Genomic DNA, 20556 nt, shown 5'->3' on the forward strand with positions numbered 1-20556 from the left:
TATTTACATTTTAGATGTATTGACCGTTTGTAACTGTTTCACCGTGTATAGGGGCACATCTGGGGTTTCGGTTAAGTAACTTATGGGGTTTCAACTCCGAAGCGGTGATTTTTTGCATTTGGAAAATATATTTGTAAAAATCCTTTGCTAATGAATTCTTCGGGGCCAAATGACATGCGCACGGGTTGTAAGAATGTATTACCTTCCAATTTAGTGCAATATGCTGGTTGAAAGCGTAACGGATTCTGCAAACACTTCTGGACAGTTCAGTCGACTGGGAAAAGTTGTGGTGTCGCTGATATTCTTTGCTCTATAATTTTCAAAAGCGGACCTTTAAAGCTCATTTTAAGGATGATAGATAAAGATTTATATAAAAACAATCCATGAAAACTTTTTTCACCTTTAACAGTCTCTATTTCTGAAAGAAATATAAACTTTTGTGTCCAAATTCTACTGTGCCTAACGGGGTTTCAAGGTTTGTTAACATAGGGGGTTTCAACTCAAAGGCTTTTTCTATGTTTAAATATTTGCTTTCTTTCAAGAATATGGATTTCGTCCATTTACCACGAAATAAAAATGAATGGTCATATGTTAGGCAAAAAATTTGGTTGTCACCTATTTGCAAAGATGAACAGATGTGAAAGCTCACTCAATAGACATGTTGCGTCTCATACACAAGGAAATAGATTTCCCGCTAGTAAATGTGGTGTCATGTTGTAAATTTTGAATTCAAAGTTGTCATGTTGTAAATTTTGTGTTTACTGCCACCCGGTAAATTCAAAATTCAAAATTTACAACATGACAGTGGAAAGAAATTTGCACGTAGCATTGGGATCACTTCTTCCAACCATAACATTTTACTATTGAAATTCTTCATTGAAAACTCCCACTTTTGTTGCGGTACCGTCAAATAATGGTATTGAAGAGTAGTGCATGAATAAAATTTGGTACTGAAAAGTGAAACCTACCCCCTTCCCCTCCCCCCACGCCTAGCTCCTTCATTAAACAGGAAAAAATCTTTTTAAAAGGATGCTATGTCCCTGTAATGCCATATAAATATGCTTTGTTCCTCTCGAGCGTTTTTATCAGATTCAAAATTAAACCTCGTTCCCACATTTTCCTAAAGGATGTTTATGGGACGCAATGTGCTCTCTATGAAACTGATTTATTTGATTAAACGCCTTCTTTTACATAAACGTATTCAATGGCGTTGTACATGCAGTAATATTGTATACAAATATACATGGAGAGCAGTGATTAAAATAAGTTCCTAAGGAAGTGTTTTTTAAAAGTTGTTTTTGAAAACATCAATATATTTTGATTGATTAATATGCAAAGGTAGTTCGTTTCATAATATAGGTACATGTACATGTACAATGTTTTAAAATTCCGGTCGCTGAACGTTTTTCTTACATTCGATGGGACTGCATAACAGCCTTCGGATTTTCTGGGAAAACGCAATTGTTTATTTGAATTTTATTTTGACAAAAGTTCAATTAAGTGCTTGGGCCATTAAACAGTTATACATAAATGTCAGAATTTCAAATTACATCCTAGATTTGATAGGTAACCGATAGAGATTAAAGTGACTATTCATGCCTGTATATTTTTGCATTCAAAGTATTTTTTTTCTTTTTGAAATCCATTGGAATTCTTATATACGTGTAATTGCAATCAATATCCTATTAAACACACCAAACCTTATCACTGCGCAGTAGAATACATAGTAGGAATTATATGTATTTTCAATGGTCTTGGAACGCTAAAATGCGCATTGTTTTGACTCAATTTAATTAAAATCGATGGAATAATTAATCAAAACAAGATAATATTTGTACGTCACCTGACTCCCTCCCCCCATCCACATTTAACATTCACAAACGGCTCTTACATGTACGTCAGGTCTGACATGCGCTAAATTCAGTAGAAAGTAGAATGAAATTTACAGTTACTAGTATATGGAAAGAAAATTAAAGAATGTAAATGTATAAGCATTGGATTCTTATTTTTGGATTTTTAGCACTGATATAGTACCGACGATATCAAAAAATAAGAATTTGAGTTGCTTAAAAGTCTTTGCAAACAAATCTTTTGCCTTCCATATGGCCATTCACTTTTTCTCCGTGATGAATAAACCATGAATCCAAATCCAAAGATTAAAACATAGAAAAAAAGCCTTTGAGTTGAAACCCCCTATGTTAACAAACCTTGAAACCCCGTTAGATTAAAACATAGAAAAAAAGCCTTTGAGTTGAAACCCCCTATGTTAACAAACCTTGAAACCCCGTTAGGCACAGCACTCTTTGGCCACAAAAGTTTATATTTCTTACAGAAATAGAGACTGTTAAAGGTGAAAAAAGTTTTCATGGATTGTTTTTATATAAATCTTTATCTGTCGTCCTTAAAATGAGCTTTAAAGGACCGCTTTTGAAAATTATAGAGCAAAGAATATCAGTGACATCACAACGCGTTTCCCAGTCGACTGAACTGTCCAGAAGTGTTTGCAGAATCCGTTACGCTTTCAACCAGCCTATTGCACTAAATTGGAAGGTAATACATTCTTACAACCCGTGCGCATGTCATTTGGCCCCGAAGAATTCATTAGCAAAGGATTTTTACAAAATATGTTTTCCAAGTGCAAAAAATCACCGCTTCGGAATTGAAACCCCATAGTTACTTAACCGAAACCCCAGATGTGCCCCTATACACGGTGTGTTTTGTTCACTTTTATATCCCACGTTTACATTGTGTATGTTAAAGTTAAGTTGCAATGTCTCATTTGACCAATACATTTAGCTTGCTAGTCAGAAGATCACTTGTCATACTACCACATTTAAGGCTTCTCTGTTGACAAATACTTAGTCTTGTTCGTTATTATTAAACTGGTATTGTTAATTAATCAATTTCATTGTTTGATTGTGAACAGAGGGTTATAGTTTCCACACCCGGTCCTACAAACAAACAAACACCCCCCATCCCACCCCCTTCATACTTACTTTTTATAACTGACAAAATCCCGAATAACAATTGCTTTTACTTGAATATAACAATCTGTAATTTCAGATATGGATCTTTTCTGTATATTCTTGCTCTCAATTCTGACAGCTTCCAGTCAAAGTGATGATGGCGAACCAAAGTCAGTTGTCATAGAAACTCCTTCCGGTCCAGTTAGAGGTTACCAGGAGTTCGTAAAGAATGATCGTTCAGTCTATCGGTTCATTGGAATTCCCTATGCGAAGCCGCCCGTGGGAAACCTCAGGTTCCGGAAACCAGAACCGGTCGAAAGATGGACGGAAGTAAAGGGTATTTCGGAGCTTCATGGACCGGCGTGCATGCAACAAGATATTGGAATGGAGATGGGGTATATCCCAGAATATTCCGAAGACTGCCTTCAACTGAATGTGTACGTTCCGGGGGAAGTTTCTCCTAAAAACAGTCTATCAGTAATGGTGTGGGTCCACGGGGGTGGGTTTGTTATAGGATTTGCCGGTGAGACAAACGGTCAAAGACTAGCAGCGGAAGGTGATGTCATCGTGGTAACGATAAATTACAGGCTAGGATTATTTGGTTTCTTGAATTTGCTCGATCCAGTTTCGAAGGGAAACTATGGACTTTGGGATCAGATGATGGCGTTCCGTTGGGTCCATAAGAATATAGCAGCATTTGGAGGAAATCCGGAATCCGTTACTATTTTCGGTGAATCGGCCGGCGGAATGAGTGTCCATTTTCAGACTTTGATCCCAGCAAATGCCGGGATGTTCCAAAGAGCTATTTCCATGAGTGGTGTAGTAAATAGACAGGTCATCACTCAAGATTCCGACGTAGAAAAAGTTAACATGAGGATTTCGGAAAAGACGAACTGTCCAATGGAGAATAAAGCCGAGTTCTTTGCTTGTCTCCAAAAACTTTCAACAAAAGAAGTTTTGGATGCTGTCAATATTTATGATTTTATGGCACCTGATAACTATACGGTAGAAATGTTGATGGGTCCGTGTAAGGACGATGAATTGATCAAGAACAAGTTGTATTTTACGATGCATGACGAAAATTCTCCGGAAGGCGAGTTCTTTCGATCTTTGGATTTTATGGCAGGAACAACAAGTGCTGAAGGATCGCTGTTGTATTACACTCTTCTGCCTGAACTCCAAGAGACACACAACTTCTCCGTCGAGGAAGGAATTTCACGGAATATCCTCTGTGACGTCATTATACCTGGTCTAGTGCAAGAGTTGTTTGGAAACAAACCGGAGATGAGTCAGAAACTTTGTGACTTTTACACCACAGATGAAGGAGACGATGCCCAAAGTAACCGAGCTACCGACTTCTACGGGGATACTGTGATGGTTGCCCCAGCAACAAGTGCTCTTATTGCGCATGCCAGAAACAATGCAAATCATAAAACTTTCCACTACATTTTGTCTGCAGTAAGCCCGCTCCCTTATGGTCCGCCACCTCCCTCATGGTTTAGAGGAGCGGGCCACGCAGACGACCTGTATCATCTTTTTGACATGCCCGTTCTTCCGGTTTATAACCATACAGAAGAAAGACATAACAGACTCAGTGAAAAAATTATCCGATATTTCTCCAATTTCGCTAAAACTGGGCAAGTATAAGGCGGTTGTAGGTAATCCTCAAAGTAATGATCCTCTCGGGGTGATTTTACTCAGCTGTAATGTGCTTCTTATAACATCCAATGTCTCTTCTAAGTAAAAACATTTTTTCATTTGTGTTTTGAATTTGACATACTAGTATAGCATTTCTGAGAGTTTTTATATGCAAGAGAAGTACGACTTATATTGTGCTATTGTAGTTTCAGATTGTTATATATGTTCTTTTTTTTTCAGGGATCCAAATTCTGAGGAAACTCCTGTGAGGTGGCCTACTTATGACGTCAATAAGCGGGAATATCTCGATTTTGACTTTGAAATCTCTGTGAAGAAAGATTTTAATGTTGGGGCCACAAGAATAATGTTCCCTGAACTAAAAGAACTTCAGGATGACATGAAAGAGGAACTGTGATCCAGATGGAATTAAAAGATAACATTTTTGAAGATTTCTTAAATTATATTTATCTTTTTCACCTTTTTTCTACTTCAATGACATTTTTTTATGCAAACCTCAAAACACGCATAATTATTGTTGGAACATATATTTATTGTATATATACGAGATTTCTCATGATATAAATAAAAACAAATCAAGGGGACTTCGTGCTAGAAGTTCTACATTTACATACAGGGCAACCCTGAGAATTAAATGTTACTCCTGCATCGCAGGGATAAGTACATCTTATAGCAGGACACGTGACTCCACCGGTAGTAGTTGTCTGAGCATGCGTAGTGATGGGTCTTGGTGTGGTTGTACTAGTGGTGGGTCCGGGTGTGGTGGTGGTGGTGGTGGTAGGCCGAGGTGTGGCGGTAGTAGGTCTTTGCTTACCATTTGCAGGAACGACAGTCGCTATGCATTTTAAAATGAAGTTAGTATCATTATGGTCATATTTATATTTAGGAACGTATTATGCAGTTTGGAGGAAAAGTAATACAAACATGAAACAGACATAAAGAATACATAATTCTAATTTTCAAAAATGCCACTTAATTAATATAAAATACCTGAACATGAGCAGGTCATGCAGCCCCGGGCGTCCATGACAACACAATTTGGATCACATTTGCTGAAGTCGAATGAGGGGCACCCACCTGCTCCAGGAATGGACGTAACAGAGGCCGCGCCGGGCCCAGAGGTGGTTGTGGTGGCTACTTGTAATTCAACAAAATGTTGATTTAAATTTTTTTCAAAGTTTGCTAATAAGTTCACCTACATGATGAATTCAAATGACCATATAGGTTTCATAATGAAGAAATAATTTGTTACCAGCACAAGAACATGACAGACAACCACGTGAATCCATGACAACACAGTTTGGGTCACAGGTGCTGAAGTCAAAAGAAGGACAACCACCTGCGCCAGGGACAGCAGTTGTCGTTCCTGGTTGATGTGTTGTTTGCCCAGATGGCGCTTTGGTTGTAGCAGGTGGAGCTGTAGTTGAAGCTATAAATGAAAAGAAAAGCGGTACTCATCCATTCCTTACCTCTCTTTTAAGTATAATTCTGATTAAGTAAGAAAGGTTCTTACCTGCACAATGACAGGATAAGCACCCTTGCCCGTCCATTACCACACAGTTGGGGTCACATGTACTGAAATCAAAAGACGGACATCCGCCGGCTCCAGGGACACCAGTCACGGCTCCTGTTGTTGATTGTCCTCCAGAGGGTGCTGGTGTTGTTGCTAATTTGGAAGGTACATTTTTAAGTTATTGTACCAGTACTCGTATTTAGGAAATATAGCTAAATCATTATTAAAAGCAAAACATCCCTCAGATTATCGTCAGTAATTATTAAAGTAATTTTAGAAACACAGAATTCAACAACATATCAACTACTATAAACTAGTGTGATAAAAATGACACTTGATACTTATATCAAAATCAGCCACTCAAATCACAGGCACCTGACGTTACTTATTTTTCTTTTAATAAAAAAATATACCCCTACCTAATAATAAACCTAGGTATGGGTATATTTATTTTTATTAGAAAGAAACTGCAGTTGTTGCTATAAATATTGAATCATTATCCAGTTTGTTTCAAATTTCTTTATTTGGCAATTGGCATATGTGCCTGACATACTATGTAAAACAAGTTACAAAAATCTATTATATTTAAAATGTGCTATCTAACCTTTGCATTGACATGTCATGCAGCCTTGTTCATTCATGACAACACAATTTGGGTCACATTTACTGAAATCAAAAGAAGGGCAACCTCCCGCTCCTGGAACTGACGTCACTGATGATGAAGAATTATTACTAGGGGCAGCTGTAGTCGCTGCAATGGATACAAATTTAACTCGTTAAGTCAATGATAGAAAAAAAATCTTTTCAAAGAAATAAAAAAAACGACTGAATATTGTTATTTCCCTTTTTCAAAATAATACAAACCTTTGCATTGGCAAGAAAGACAACCCTGTCCGTCCATTACAACACAGTTAGGGTCACAGTTACTGAAATCAAACGATGGGCAACCGCCAGCACCAGGCACGCTGGTTACCGTTCCTGACGTATTATTAGAATCACCCCCAGAAGGCACTGCAGTTGTTGCTATAAATATTTGAATCATTATCCAATTTGTTCCAAATTTCTTTATTTGGGAATTGGCATATTTTTTTCGACAGATTATGTAAAACAAGTTACAAAAATATATTCTTCATGTTATTTTTAGCTTGGACAGATTCGCAATTTATACCATTTGCCCCTGTCGTTTAACTAAGAGGTTAAGATTTTTGAAGCTTGAATCTCCAGTTTTATCACCTGCACATTGGCATGTCATACAGCCTCTTGCGTCCATAACAACACAATTTGGATCACATGTACTGAAATCAAAGGAAGGGCATCCACCGGCACCTGGAACATTAGTTACTGCCCCTGATGTACTAGATTGTCCTCCAGATGGCGCCATTGTCACTAACAAATAAACAACAAAGTCAAGATTGAAGCCCGCTTGAAGTAACCGAAACAGATTAATCTTAAGTAGTAAAAGTACTTGTAAGCGACAGATATGGTTTAAATCAGCATTTATCTTTTTTGAAGTGCGTATAATACATAGCCAAAAATCTGACAACCTGCACAGTTACAAGATAAGCATCCCTGATCATCCATGACGACACACTTGGGATCACAAGTACTAAAGTCAAAGGAAGGACAACCGCCAGCCCCGGGTACACTGGTTACCGTTCCTGAGGTGTTGTTCGAATTTCCTCCAGAAGGCGCTTGTGTTGTTGCTGCAAATTAAAGTCATTTTTTTTTAATTTGTAGCCTGCAAATCTTTGCCTTTTCTCTTCGGGAAAGTAAAACAAGAACTGAAATATTCTTTAGTTTATCTCTTGCGTGTAAAAATTCTATAGGCATGATTAATTGGAAGTTACAAGTTGATTTGCTTGCAATGGTCACAGAATATTTTTGTATATTTTAATTGTTTATATTTGAAAAGAATACAGTATTCTCTTACCAGCACAATGACAAGACATGCATCCTTGACTATCCATTACAACACATGAGGGATCACATGTACTGAAATCAAAGGGAGGACATCCTCCAGCTCCAGGGACACTAGTTACGGCCCCTAGTGTTGTGGTTTGACCGGCAGATGGTACTGTGCTAGCTGTAAAAATATTACAATATGCCTTCTTTCGCGATCGCTTGCGCCTCATTGTGGCGAATATATAAGCTTTAATATTGTGACCAAAACTGTCTACAAATGACGTACTATCATAGAAAGTTATTCATTTTACTAATCAGATGAAAAATATTTGAACTTATGTATATACCTGAACATGTGCAGGTCAAACATCCCTTATCATCCATAGATACACAAGAAGGGTCACATTTACCGAAGTCAAAGGCAGGGCACCCACCGGCTCCCGGAACTCCTCCGTTATTATGATTAGTCGAGGCGGTGGTAGAGCCCACTGTGAGAGTGAATACAGAAACTATGGTTAAATTCAAATTATGTTTTGACTTAAATTTTCATTTGTATTGAGATACAGTGCGTTGAGAGAGGTGCAAAAGGAAAGATCCGCTTATCTGTACACTTACAGTGCTGCGAACAGTCGCAAACAGGGCAGCCATGTGTGTCCGTCATTTTGCATACCTCATCACAATCGTCTGCATTATATGGTGGACAGGTGTTACCAAAGCCACTTCCTAAAGGAAGATTTGTTTTAGAAAAGTTTGGAAATATACAACCTAAAAATTCACAAATATCTGAATATTGGACAGTCATAACTTTTGTGAGGAAGGTGTTTCTCTTCAATGGTACACTGGAAATTAAGCTTACCCGCCGCCGGACATGAGCAGATAACACATCCACTAGAGTCGATATTTAAACAACTAAGCTCACAGTTCTTTGGAATTGATGCACACCCTCCAGCTGCAAGATGAAATGAAAGTACTGAAAACACTGGAAGGCGAGCTTTAATTTAGTACCTATACTAGTGATATTTCATAAACTCAAGTTTTTTTCTGGATTCTAAAAATTAATTTTTAAACTGAAATTAAATATAATAATTAAGAATGAACTTTACAAAAATCAATATTTATGCAAAAATTAAATTTAAAGAAGATTTACCGTTGCTGCTCGAGACAGATCCGGATTGTGAGGCAGACGAAGACGTCGAACCTGTAAACAGGACATCAGAAAGATGTCAATAATGTTGATAACACAGGCTATAAAACGGGACTTCAATGCTTAACTTAAGTCAAAGATATTTGTGTATGAATGTATAATGGCTACGGTTCTTGCCTGTCTGGCAGGTGCAGCGAACACATCCCTGGCTGTCAACGGAAGTACATTGAGCCGGGCATTTTGGATCTATTGCAGGGCAACCATTTCCGTTTCCTGCTAAACTCTGACCTTGTGTGTTGACGTAATTTCCGATCTGGTGAACACCGGTCTGTGTTTTATTGTTACTTGAATCTGCATTGAAGAAAAAATACACTTTTTACATCGATTATCGTTTTTTAAAGCAACCTGTATGCATTTTTTCCAAACTAAAGTAAACGTTTTTGCGGGTATGACTGGTCGACAATTGACAGGGGGTATTTATTTCTCCGTAGTAATCCAACCTCTGCTGTTTTAGAGGGTTCTTTGTTCCAATGGACATTTGACATTAATAAGTGATCATTTATATTCTATTTCTCATATTGTTAGTTCGATCTTTCTTAGGTCTTTGGTTGTTCTTAAAGAGGTTTTATCTAAAATATGCAAACATAAATTTTACGTGAACAAGTGCAGACGACACATCCCATATCATTCAAAGATACGCATGAAGAGTCGCAGTTCTTTGGAAATGGTGGACATCCGTTAATTCCGTTCCCGCCAGAACTGGCTGTCTGTACCGAGATAGATGTTGAGTTGTCAGAACCTAATCAATACAAATTCAAGGAAGGTTACAAACGATTTTACGGCAATTATCTTACATCTTGTGCTCAACATATCTTCCTCAAATGAATTTGCTTTTCATTTTAATTTTAAGACATATAACCAACCTGAGGTGGGACACTGACATACGATGCAACCCCGGGCGTCAACAGCGGCACACTCCGTACGGCAGTTCTTGGGGAAGGTCTGGCATCCATTACTGTTCCCCTGATAGGTGTTAGAGGAAGAGGATGAAGATGTTCCGTTACTGGTGTGTCCTGATCCACCTTAATTAAAACGCCAATGTTTATCAGGGACATTAAATACAAAATTTATGAAGTTTTACTACACTCCTCCTAAGCACCTGATCCCACCTTTGCAATTTCCAAGGATCCGTGGTGTTTGCCCACTTTACAGATTAATGTTTCTTTTATTTATTTATTTTTTGGGGGGATCGATCACAGTCCGTCCGTTATCTTAACTTTATCGTTTCATGAATCTGATAAGGATATATCAACATCTGTTTTAATGAAGATACAAAAACAATAAAAGCTACGGATGCATGCACCATTACCTGACTGGCAGGCGCAGACTATACAACCCATGGCGTCAATGTGAGCACACTCAGCGCTGCAGTCCTTTGGAAAAGGAGCACATCCGTTGACCTTCGGCACACTTCCGGCTCCACCGGAACTTGAAGAGTTTTGTAATGATGACTGATGATCTTTGAAAGTCAACGAAAAGAAAATCACCTATAATGCTTTGAAACATATTAAAAGATTATGCAATTTTTTTCAATGGTACTGTAAAAAATTAAAGAAATGCGCATAGTAATTTTGAAAGTCATGTTAGCATATTACGCCAGTTTACACTTTAAAATGCTATTATTTAATTAAATTATATTTGTTTGGTCATTTTTGGAACCATCACTTTTTGCATGAGAGGCATTGATAACTTAAATGGTTACTTGTTGAACAAGAGCAGATAGGGCACCCCATGCTGTCTAAAGATAGGCAATTCGGGTCACATTGTGATGGGAATGGCGGACATCCATTGTTATTTCCGGCGGAAGAAGAACTCCCTGTTCTGGTTCCAGTGTGACTGGAATTTGATGCAGACGATCCTGTAATAATTCATCAAGTAAGAGAATTGGAATTTCCTATGGAATGGCATGGAAATGATAAAATGTCCAGTAATACTTTTTATTTCTCTGAATTTGGAAACATGATAAGCTTTACCCTGAGATTTCGGACACTGACAGACGATACATCCAGTAGAGCTTATTGCATAACACTCAGTGGGGCAGGACTGAGGTAATGGCGGACAGTCGTTATTGTTGGCCCGGACGTTTCCGGCTAAACATGCGTATAAAAAACAATCTCAAGTCCAATATACTATAAAGATCAAATTTCCATTAAACAATACAATTTTTTAGCATTGAATTTAATTTCCTCAGTCAAATTAGAAATAGCAGACATATAAACATTTTAAAAGGTAATGATACGTGCAGAAATAAGGTATTTTGCGACACTTATTAACGGTTAGACATTCTTTACCATACAGAAGCAGTGTGGCATATTGGGAAGCAAGGGAGGGGTTTTCCATGTACAACTCGGTGAAATAAGGGTTAGCAAGCAAAAGGGAGAGCAGTGCATTTTGATTTATTGTCATGCTTTGTCCCGGACCGGAAATTCCCAGCATTCCACTGCTGTATGAATCCTGGGTAAGCATTTGATTGGCTGAGGTTCTCTTTCGGAAACCTGGGAATGTCACCATAGCAAAACGTGAAACAGTGTAAATGCAAAGAAATGCAGAGATTTAAAGACATCGTACCCTCTCTGTTTGCTGGGTTAGGCAAACCTAGTATTTAAAATTCATATTTATCTAATCCATACATCTTTATACAATATAATAGTAAATGAGAAAAGGTCATATAAGGTTATTAATACATACACATAATAATATGTCTTTTCATTACCAAAATGCAACGTAACAGAATGGCAACTTTAAGTGTATAAAAATTACAGTAGAACTTATTTTAGATATAAAAATTTTGATAATATCGAGGCGTTTCCTCTTAGTCAGGATATAAATATGCATGTTTTATCTTCTATTGAGCATTCATATAAATTGTGTAATTAATCTGCATAAAATAAAATTTTCTCAAAAATCATAAGTGAAAAAACTTTTGAAAGTATGAAACAAAGACTAAAATATCAGAAAATTTCATACATAAATGATACTAAAGACTTACATGCCGCTGTGGATATTACAGTGAAGATTAGAACTGTGTACTTTATGTCCATTTTGCCTCCTTTGGTCTTTTCTATTCCCTCTTTGCCAAGATTATGTAACCTTAGCCTCGAAAAACCGAAACGAAATAATATAATGCTTAAGTGTTGCGAAACTTATTTATTTCGAGGCCAAGCCTTAATAATTTTTGGTTTATATGTTTGTTAAAAAGGTACTTAATTAAGTGGGAGGGCATTTTTCTATGGGTAACAGGTGAAAACGTTTGACTTGGCCTGAATTGATAACCTGGTCATCGACGGGAAGACGAGATCATGGTCTTATCAACGCTTGCAGGTGCGAGGAATTTCCGTCAGCGAGAGACATGCCGTTTGTAAGATACCGGATCATACCACTTCCTAGCAAATTATGATATTACATTAATTTTGATAATTAACCAAAATAATCGATAAATTTTGAGTATAAATATATCAAGAATGCCTAAAACAATGGATAAAAGTTTGATGAGATAAATTTAATGCAATTTAATGCAATTTAATAACATTTCACCAATCTGAACTGTAAATTTAACTGTAATTTAAAATTGTCCAGTAATACTGCACATAGCATGGTATTTAGAAGAAACATAGAAAACGAGAAAATATTATAACGTATTTTATATTTTGAATAAGCTTTTAGCTCTTCAAGAATTGTATAACTGATAAACATTTCTGTGACCTGATTGGTGAAAATTCTTATCATTCGCTAAAAATGTATTTCGATTTGAACAAAAATGTTGACGTATAGGATATTTATAGAATTAAATATTGATATGATATATACACAGAAAAAAAAGAAAGATATTGTTTTATAATGTTTGGATGGCCGTGAACTTGGAGTGTGTTTGGTTGTTCTTGTACAAGATTAACTCCACCCACTTGCATATTAACTCTTCCCCCAGCAGCTGAACAAATCAAACTATGATAAAAAATTACTAAGCAAATTTTGCCTTTGTTATTGTATTATGCCGGGTATTCATAGAATCACACGTTCCATGTTACATAATAAGTTCCTGATAGATGTATACACTGGATAAGATGATTTTAATTGTAATAAATTCAGTAAACAGAATAATGTACTAAAAGGTCAGGTGCCTCCCCCATATCGCCTCCAAGCAGGTGCTCGAAAAATTTGCATGCAGGTTTCGGGAAAAATCATTTGTGATCGCTTAATAATTATTGTTGATGGAATAATTTCTTTAAAATTACTATATAAAAACATTTTATTTTAATAATATAACGACGATTTCAAAACAAAATTTAGTATGGACACCCTCTTGGTACTTGTTCTTGATCTGTTATTTTTCTCCTGTTTCGTACGAGCACGTAAGTATGGCATCATATGCTTGTAATCAAGGACATCTCGTTGTCTGGCAAATGTTATCTGCAATTACTAAATTGTTCACTTAAGTTATGGATAATAATGTTGATCATAGTCTTAAATTATTTAAATTTTATTTGTTTCTTTTTTATTTAATTTCAATACTCTTTATATTGATTTTACAATTCTTTTTCAAGTTTCTATCATAGATATTATATGGTAAATCGAATGAAGATTGATAAGATATTAATAAGATACCACACAATTTTATACGATTAATCATGCGTAGATGATGTATTAATTTTTCAGGTACTAAATTCTTATAATTTTTTCTCAGAAGAAATTACTTTTTTGACAGAGTTACCGGAACTAAATCAATGCCCACCAGAGGACCCTAATTGCCACCCTTGGTGTATAGAATACGTCAACAAATGCCGAGTGTGCCGGTGTAAAAAGGGCTTTGGTAAATAAATACTTCGTATCTAAAAATATACAATAAATCAATTCAGGTCTCTTGATGATAATGATTGATTTGAAAGATATTTTTGAATTATAAATTTCCTTACAATTGCTCATAGCATAAACTCTTCAGTTTTGAATTTTAGACAATCAAGGAACTGGCGACAAAACTTCTTCTTGGGGTGGATTTAACACAGACTTGGGGGGCGGGGGATTTGGAGGCAGTGACGGAGATTCTTTATCTTCTTTGGAAGAAAAATGGGGAAGCATTGGAGGAGAGAGCTGGGGGTCAAAAGGAAATGATGACAAAACTAACATAATCATTATTGAGAAAGAGAAGAAACCGGAAGTGGGCATGATGTCATTTCCGGGTTCTTCTTTCGCGGGAAAGTCGCCATTTCAAATGAACGGGCCCTCACCTGTAATGATGAAGTTCCCTCCTCGAAGAAATTCTATCCCCTCCGGTTGTACACCTAAAAATGTTCCGTTAGTGAGTCCAGGGGTCCCCAGATACTGCGTCACGGGGCTCATCATTGATTGTCCACGTGATTGTGTCGTCACGGACGAGTTCGGGTGTAAATCTTGTCCTTGTGCACCAGGTAGGATTCAAGGGTAATTTTTAACTACTCAACTTCTGGTTTAAAAAAAATACCGTCTGTTTTTGCAATCTCTTTCATTATTTTCTTTTCAAGCTGTAAAAGCTTGGATGCCTGTCTGTGAAAACGCTCCAGCAGCAAAACCTCAGAAAGTGAACAGTTGTATTGGAACCAAACTGTGTATCATGTCATGTAAAGGAGAGGCCAAAATAGGGGAAACTGGTGCAGATGGCTGTCAGAAGTGCACGTGCATCAAAAGAGGTTTTGGATAATGATTAAAAATCACAACATTTTCAACAGAAATGTCTTCAAATAACTTTCAGTTTGGGCAGTTGTTTCATTTTCCTTGTAGAAAACAATCTTGTTCCCAAAACAACAACAACGACAACAACGACGACACCCAAACCTACAACAAAGAACATCATGGAGTGCACTAAACTGATCACGTGTATGATCAAATGTAAAGATACCGGATATGACATAGGAAACACAAAGGTATTTTAAAAAGGCATATAACTGGCTTCCAGTGAATACAAATTATCAGTATGAGAAACAAAATCTTTTTTGTCTGTATTTTGAAAGATTCATTATAGTTTGTGAGTACATTTTATTTCGTTAGTGTACAAAAGTAAAGCTAACAGGCTGCCAGAATAAAAAATTAACACAGCTTTAATCTTTGTTCTTATGAGAAAGGAATAACCAGTTGATTCTGAGGGCGGGGACTGAATGATGGTACCCCTCCCCTACCTATAAAATAGAGCTTTGAGTTTGGGAAGAATTCCTTTTTATGCGATTTTTTTAATAAGGAAGGATATAAGTAATCTGTTACTGATAACCTTGGAAATAAATAAACCTTCACGTACAAATTTGACTCGAACAAAATATATACCAGTCCCCTGCTAACAATGAAATGTTCGCCCCCCATTCATAACTTTACAATATCCTTGAAAGTCTGATGGATGCCCCAACTGTCGATGCAAAGATAAGACATCAAACAACAACAGTAACAACAATAACAACAACAACATCAACAACAATGGTGGAGGCGGGATGCAGACCTGGACAGCCGGAAGTGGTGGCATGGGGATGAACGGGATGAACACTGGAATTGGTAGCGGAATGACAGGAAGCGGAAATAGTATTCTAAACAGTAGGCAGGCGTTTGATTAGTTTGGTTTGGAAGAAAATTAAATGCATGTACTATCGGCCTTTAGTTTGGTTTGAAATTAATTTCTGTTATTTTTTAAAGTATCCTAAATTTGATTATTCTATTCGAGTTTTGGTATCTGTTGTTGCTCTATCAGACTGATCGTCTCAATCCAAGGTTTGGAGTCCGCTTGTAGCTCTCTCCTAAAAGAAAAGAGAAATCATACATTTTGGCCGTGTTTTGCGACGATGTGTCAGACTCGGAGTAATATTTCAATATGTATGGGGATGTATGGGGAAAAAACTTGCAAAATCAATCACTTGATTTTATTACATCTCAGTAAACGAAATTGCTCGTCCAAGAACGAGTTTCTTATTTTTTAATCATTCACATACTTTCAGAAGTCTATATTTCTCTTTTGAGAATTATTTCACACTATACAAAATAACAACGACTGTAGCAAGATCTTGACTTAATTTTATTTGGGGATCCAAATTTGGGGCAACAAAATAATTTCACATTATTAAAGCCGTACATAAATATATTAAAAAATCGAAAAGATTTTATGGATAACCAGCATTACAATTCCATATCTTTTACAACCCCTTCCTCCTTTCTTCTCTCCTTAATTACACTCCCATATTCCCTCCTTTTCTTATTTCTCTGCACCCTCTTCCTTCTTTTTTTGTATTGCATATTTGTTGCTTGTACACCACGTGTATATAATTTTGTTACTAGTATTTTGTTTGTGTTGGAGAGGACAATCTACAATCTATAACTTGTGTCCAATCCCATTGATTGTGTTAAATACAAATTGTTTAAATCAAAATCAATCTCTTTTGAAGAGATTACAACTTTTTCAGTCTGTATTTATGAATTTATGTTCTACAGATGTGGGTAGTGGTACAGGTTCCGGGGGAGGGGACAAGTGTCAGTTTCCTCTGTGTATAAGCGGCAGCTCAGGAGGGGGTAAGAAAAGGGGTCAAGGAAATTGTCGTTTTTCTAATCGATTATAAAGTTATTAAAAAGATATTTTTTATGTTAAAAGCAGCAACAGAAAACTAGTGTTTGTTCATATATTTTATAACTTTTATGTAAGTGTACATTTTATAGATTATTAATGTCTAGATCGAGGGTTTTGTTTTGATTAAGTAAGGATTGGTTATCACATAATAATTCATATAATATGTGTAGTCATTTGCAGTTTTAAAACTGAAAATGTTTTACTCATCTATGTTTTTTAGTCATTATTAGACCTTTAATTATTTTTATTTAAAAAATCGCTTTGTTAATATAGTTTTTGTCTTTAACCAGGTGGTAATCCTATGATGCCCTCTGCTGGATCAAGCGGTAAGTTCTGTATGACTGTACTTTTGAAACTAAGAAGTTGAAAATCAAAAGACCATCAAAATGTCAGATGACAACGTTTGAAAGGATTGTGTTCAATAGAAAGAATTTTGGTTTTTTCATCCAAATATGCAAAGGTGCCAAAACTAGGTGTTTGAAAAACAATAAAAAGGGAAGAACTTCAAATATTTGAGGTAGAAATACGTTTATAAAACATGTTTCAGTAGACTTGTATTTTTCTGGTGGTTTATTCAGAATATAAGGCTTGGAATAAAAAATTGTTTCTTCGTAGGCGGATCCAGCGGCGGGTGTGCGGGTCCGTTCTGTGCCAGTATGACTGGAAGTGGTTCAGGAGGAGGCATGGGAATGGGAGGTAACTCTTATTAGTCAGACGTTCCTCTTTTTTCCCTTGAGTATAGTTTATTTTAAATCATTGTTTTTAAAAGTACTAATTTAATCTCATTCTGTAATCAACATGCATCTTATCTATATAGCCTACCCCGGGTACTAAGCACAGGTTTTCGAACATTTTGTATTACATAGGCGGATCCGGTGGTATGATGATGGGAGGTGGTGGCGGTGGTGGATCTGGGGGGAACGGACCGTTTAAGGCATCGCTGAGTTCCGCCGCCGCAGCAAGTGGAGGTATGGGTAGTGCTATGAAATCTCCGTTCATGGCGGCGGCAAGTGGAGGAGGAGGGGCAGGTCATAATCCAATGCAAGGACCAATGTTATCAATGTGTATTTCTCTCTCTCTCTCTCTCTCTCTCTCTCTCTCTCTCTCTCTCTCTCTCTCTAGAATTTTAATCTATTGTTTTATTTAATTATTTATTTTATTTATAAATTTTTAATAGGTCCAGGGGCGGGCAAACCAACAGATAAGGAAGGTACGAATATCTAGTACTATTTTTATAATTTTATTCTTGCATACTCAGTTTCTTTTATTTGAGATACAAAAGAATAAGAACTTTTTCATTTTTTTTTTCTGAAAATCTTTATTTTTTAACAATGTGCTTGTATCTTTATTTTATTAAGATTACAAATAAAAGTAATTTTGAAAACTCCCATGAGTTCTTTCCCTTTATCTGTAACAGTGGAGAAGGTGGCTTACAATTCGGAGTGTTTTGGCCCCTCATGCTCTGCGAAAAATGGGAAAAGTAGGTGATTTTTTCCTATTAATTATATTACATGTTTGCCATATAATAAATAGCGTCATTTTTAGCTCTACTGGTCAGAGACCAGAAGAGCTTATGCGATAGTAATGCGTTCGGCGTCCGTCCGTCTGTCTGTAAACATTTTTTTTTTCAAAATGCTACTCCTCCTACAGTTTTGGTCTGATTTCAATATAATATGGCACACAAGTAGACTACACTAAGATACGTAATTCTGTGTATCGGTTTTTGATTTGGATGAACGGTGTTGCCGTGGTTACTAAAAATAGAAATTTCTGTGAAATTCTTTCAAAATGCTACTCCTCCTACAGTTTTGGTCTGATTTCAGTATAACGTGGCACACAAGTAGACTACACTAAGGTACATAATTTAGTGCATCTGTTTTTGATTTTGATGAACGGTGTTTCCGTGGTTACTAAAAATAGAAATTTCTGTGAAATTCTTTCAAAATGCTACGTCTCCTACAGTTTTGGTCTGATTTCAATATACATGTATTTCCATTTCTATTTTTTTTTTCTCTATGATAACTGTTTGAAAGTTGGGGGAGTTTATTTCTTGATAATTCTGCCGGAATGTAAATTAGGCAGATCGATAGGTCAGCAGCTAAGGAGGCCTAATACGCATGCAAATCTCGTGCGCATCTGTCTCTGTGTCTGACGCTAAGGAGGCCAAATATGCATGTAAATCTCGTGCGGCTGCCTTTATGTTTGACGTCAGTGTGCGAGGACTATTGAAATTGGCATGGAAGTCCTCGTGTAATTTAAATCTATTAGTCTACATTTTTAATGTCTAAGTCTACAATTTTATTTCACAATGAAATGGAAATATAAGGAATCACTGTCTAATTAGGAGAGTATGCCAGGGACATCAACAATAGTGGGAAACATGGGATAATTTTAGCATAACGGGCTTCGCCCGTTATGCAAATTATCCCATGTTTCCCACCATTGTTGATGCCCTGGCATACTCTCCAAATTAGACAGTGATTCCTTAAATATCTTGGCACACAAGTAGACTACACTAAGATACGTAATTCTGTGTATCGGTTTTTGATTTGGATGAACGGTGTTGCCGTGGTTACTAAAAATAGAAATTTCTGTGAAATTCTTTCAAAATGCTACTCCTCCTACAGTTTTGGTCTGATTTCAGTATAACGTGGCACACAAGTAGACTACACTAAGATACACAATTCTGCAAATCGGTTTTTGACTTCGATGAACATTATTGCCTTGATTACTAAAAATAGAAATTTCTGTGAAATACTCTCAAAATGCAACTCCAAATACAGTTTTAGTCTTATTATAATATAATGTGGCATGTAAGTAGACTACACTAAGAACATAAAGAGACTTAATCAAGGATCATTATTCTATATATTGCTGTTGTAAAGTTTCAATTCCCAATTGCTTAAGTACTTTTCTCTTCCTTTGCTATTTGTACAAACCAGTAGAGCTTCAGTCTCGACAGAGACATCTGGTTTTAATATACTAGTAAATTGTTTATATTTTTTTAATGAATATGTATTTGTTATAACAAAACAAAAAACAAAATCTCTGTGATTGTGAAACACTGATTGCCATTCTAAATTTTTGTAGAATGTTTCACATGTTTCATAATACTTCAGACAATTGAAAGCGCAGCTTTTTTAACATTAAACTTTTTTTGCAAAATAGACACAATTTATGTGTATATTACAAATGTGAATTTTACATTCATAACTTGAATATTTAACAGTGCATGGACTGATAGGAAGTTGCATGGATATGGAAAGATGCATCGCTAACTGTGGTGGAAGTTACGAAATCGGACCCCGCGGGCCGGACGGATGTCAGTCATGCACGTGCAATCCGGAGTGAAAGAAATCTATTTTTCATCGATAATTAGATCAAACTCCAAAATGTGAAATAAAGGGATTATATTGATGGAAAATCTTTCCTCTAGAGAAGTTCATTATAATTTTATTTTTTGGATAAATCAATATGACGTTGGGCGTCATATAAAAACAGCAAGAATTTCATTTGTCGATAGATACTCATTTTCGTTGCTGAAAAACATGTACAATTAATAAAAATAAATAATAAAAGATGAATTTACAATTTAAATTATTTGTCGTGATTCTCGAAATACGAAAACACAATTTTAAGTAATATTGTGTAATTTTAACACGAATAAAGCGGTTTGTAAAAGATAAACAAAATTCTTTTTGTGAGTTTGATGTTACGTTTGAAAGATATCGTTAAACGTCAAACG

The 20556-nt window shown here is 36.3% G+C and overlaps 3 protein-coding genes across 3 annotated transcripts; 2 read left to right on the plus strand and 1 right to left on the minus strand.

The window, feature by feature from the left end:
• The first annotated feature begins 3065 nt into the window (after positions 1–3065).
• LOC134237548 (liver carboxylesterase 1-like) lies at positions 3066–5164 on the plus strand. Its single transcript, XM_062719642.1, has 2 exons — positions 3066–4603; positions 4845–5164. Exons 1-2 carry the CDS (start codon positions 3066–3068, stop codon positions 5017–5019), a joined length of 1713 nt encoding a protein of 570 aa, XP_062575626.1. The 3' UTR covers positions 5020–5164.
• Positions 5088–12349, minus strand: LOC134237547 (mucin-5AC-like). Its single transcript, XM_062719641.1, has 21 exons — positions 12231–12349; positions 11810–11836; positions 11215–11331; positions 10944–11099; positions 10551–10700; positions 10105–10263; positions 9837–9980; positions 9368–9532; positions 9185–9235; positions 8894–8986; positions 8653–8760; positions 8385–8525; positions 8066–8218; positions 7680–7838; positions 7369–7521; positions 7000–7158; positions 6740–6886; positions 6136–6288; positions 5875–6051; positions 5613–5759; positions 5088–5457 (listed from the first exon to the last, which is right to left on the minus strand). The coding sequence occupies exons 1-21, from the start codon at positions 12280–12282 to the stop codon at positions 5198–5200; spliced, it is 2871 nt and encodes a 956-aa protein (XP_062575625.1). The 5' UTR covers positions 12283–12349; the 3' UTR covers positions 5088–5197.
• A 1090-nt stretch (positions 12350–13439) lies between these two features.
• On the plus strand, positions 13440–20162 carry LOC134237549 (uncharacterized). The gene is made up of 13 exons (XM_062719644.1): positions 13440–13590; positions 13944–14048; positions 14191–14643; positions 14737–14901; positions 14993–15135; positions 15592–15790; positions 16679–16756; positions 17102–17137; positions 17427–17507; positions 17678–17875; positions 17989–18021; positions 18229–18291; positions 20041–20162. The coding sequence occupies exons 1-13, from the start codon at positions 13530–13532 to the stop codon at positions 20160–20162; spliced, it is 1737 nt and encodes a 578-aa protein (XP_062575628.1). The 5' UTR covers positions 13440–13529.
• The last annotated feature ends 394 nt before the right edge of the window (positions 20163–20556 follow it).

This window comes from Saccostrea cucullata, unplaced genomic scaffold (genome assembly GCF_032062105.1).
Source record: "Saccostrea cucullata isolate Sc308-1 unplaced genomic scaffold, CSIRO_AGI_Scuc_v1 ctg24, whole genome shotgun sequence".
In the NCBI taxonomy this organism is placed as follows: Eukaryota; Metazoa; Mollusca; class Bivalvia; order Ostreida; family Ostreidae; genus Saccostrea; species Saccostrea cuccullata.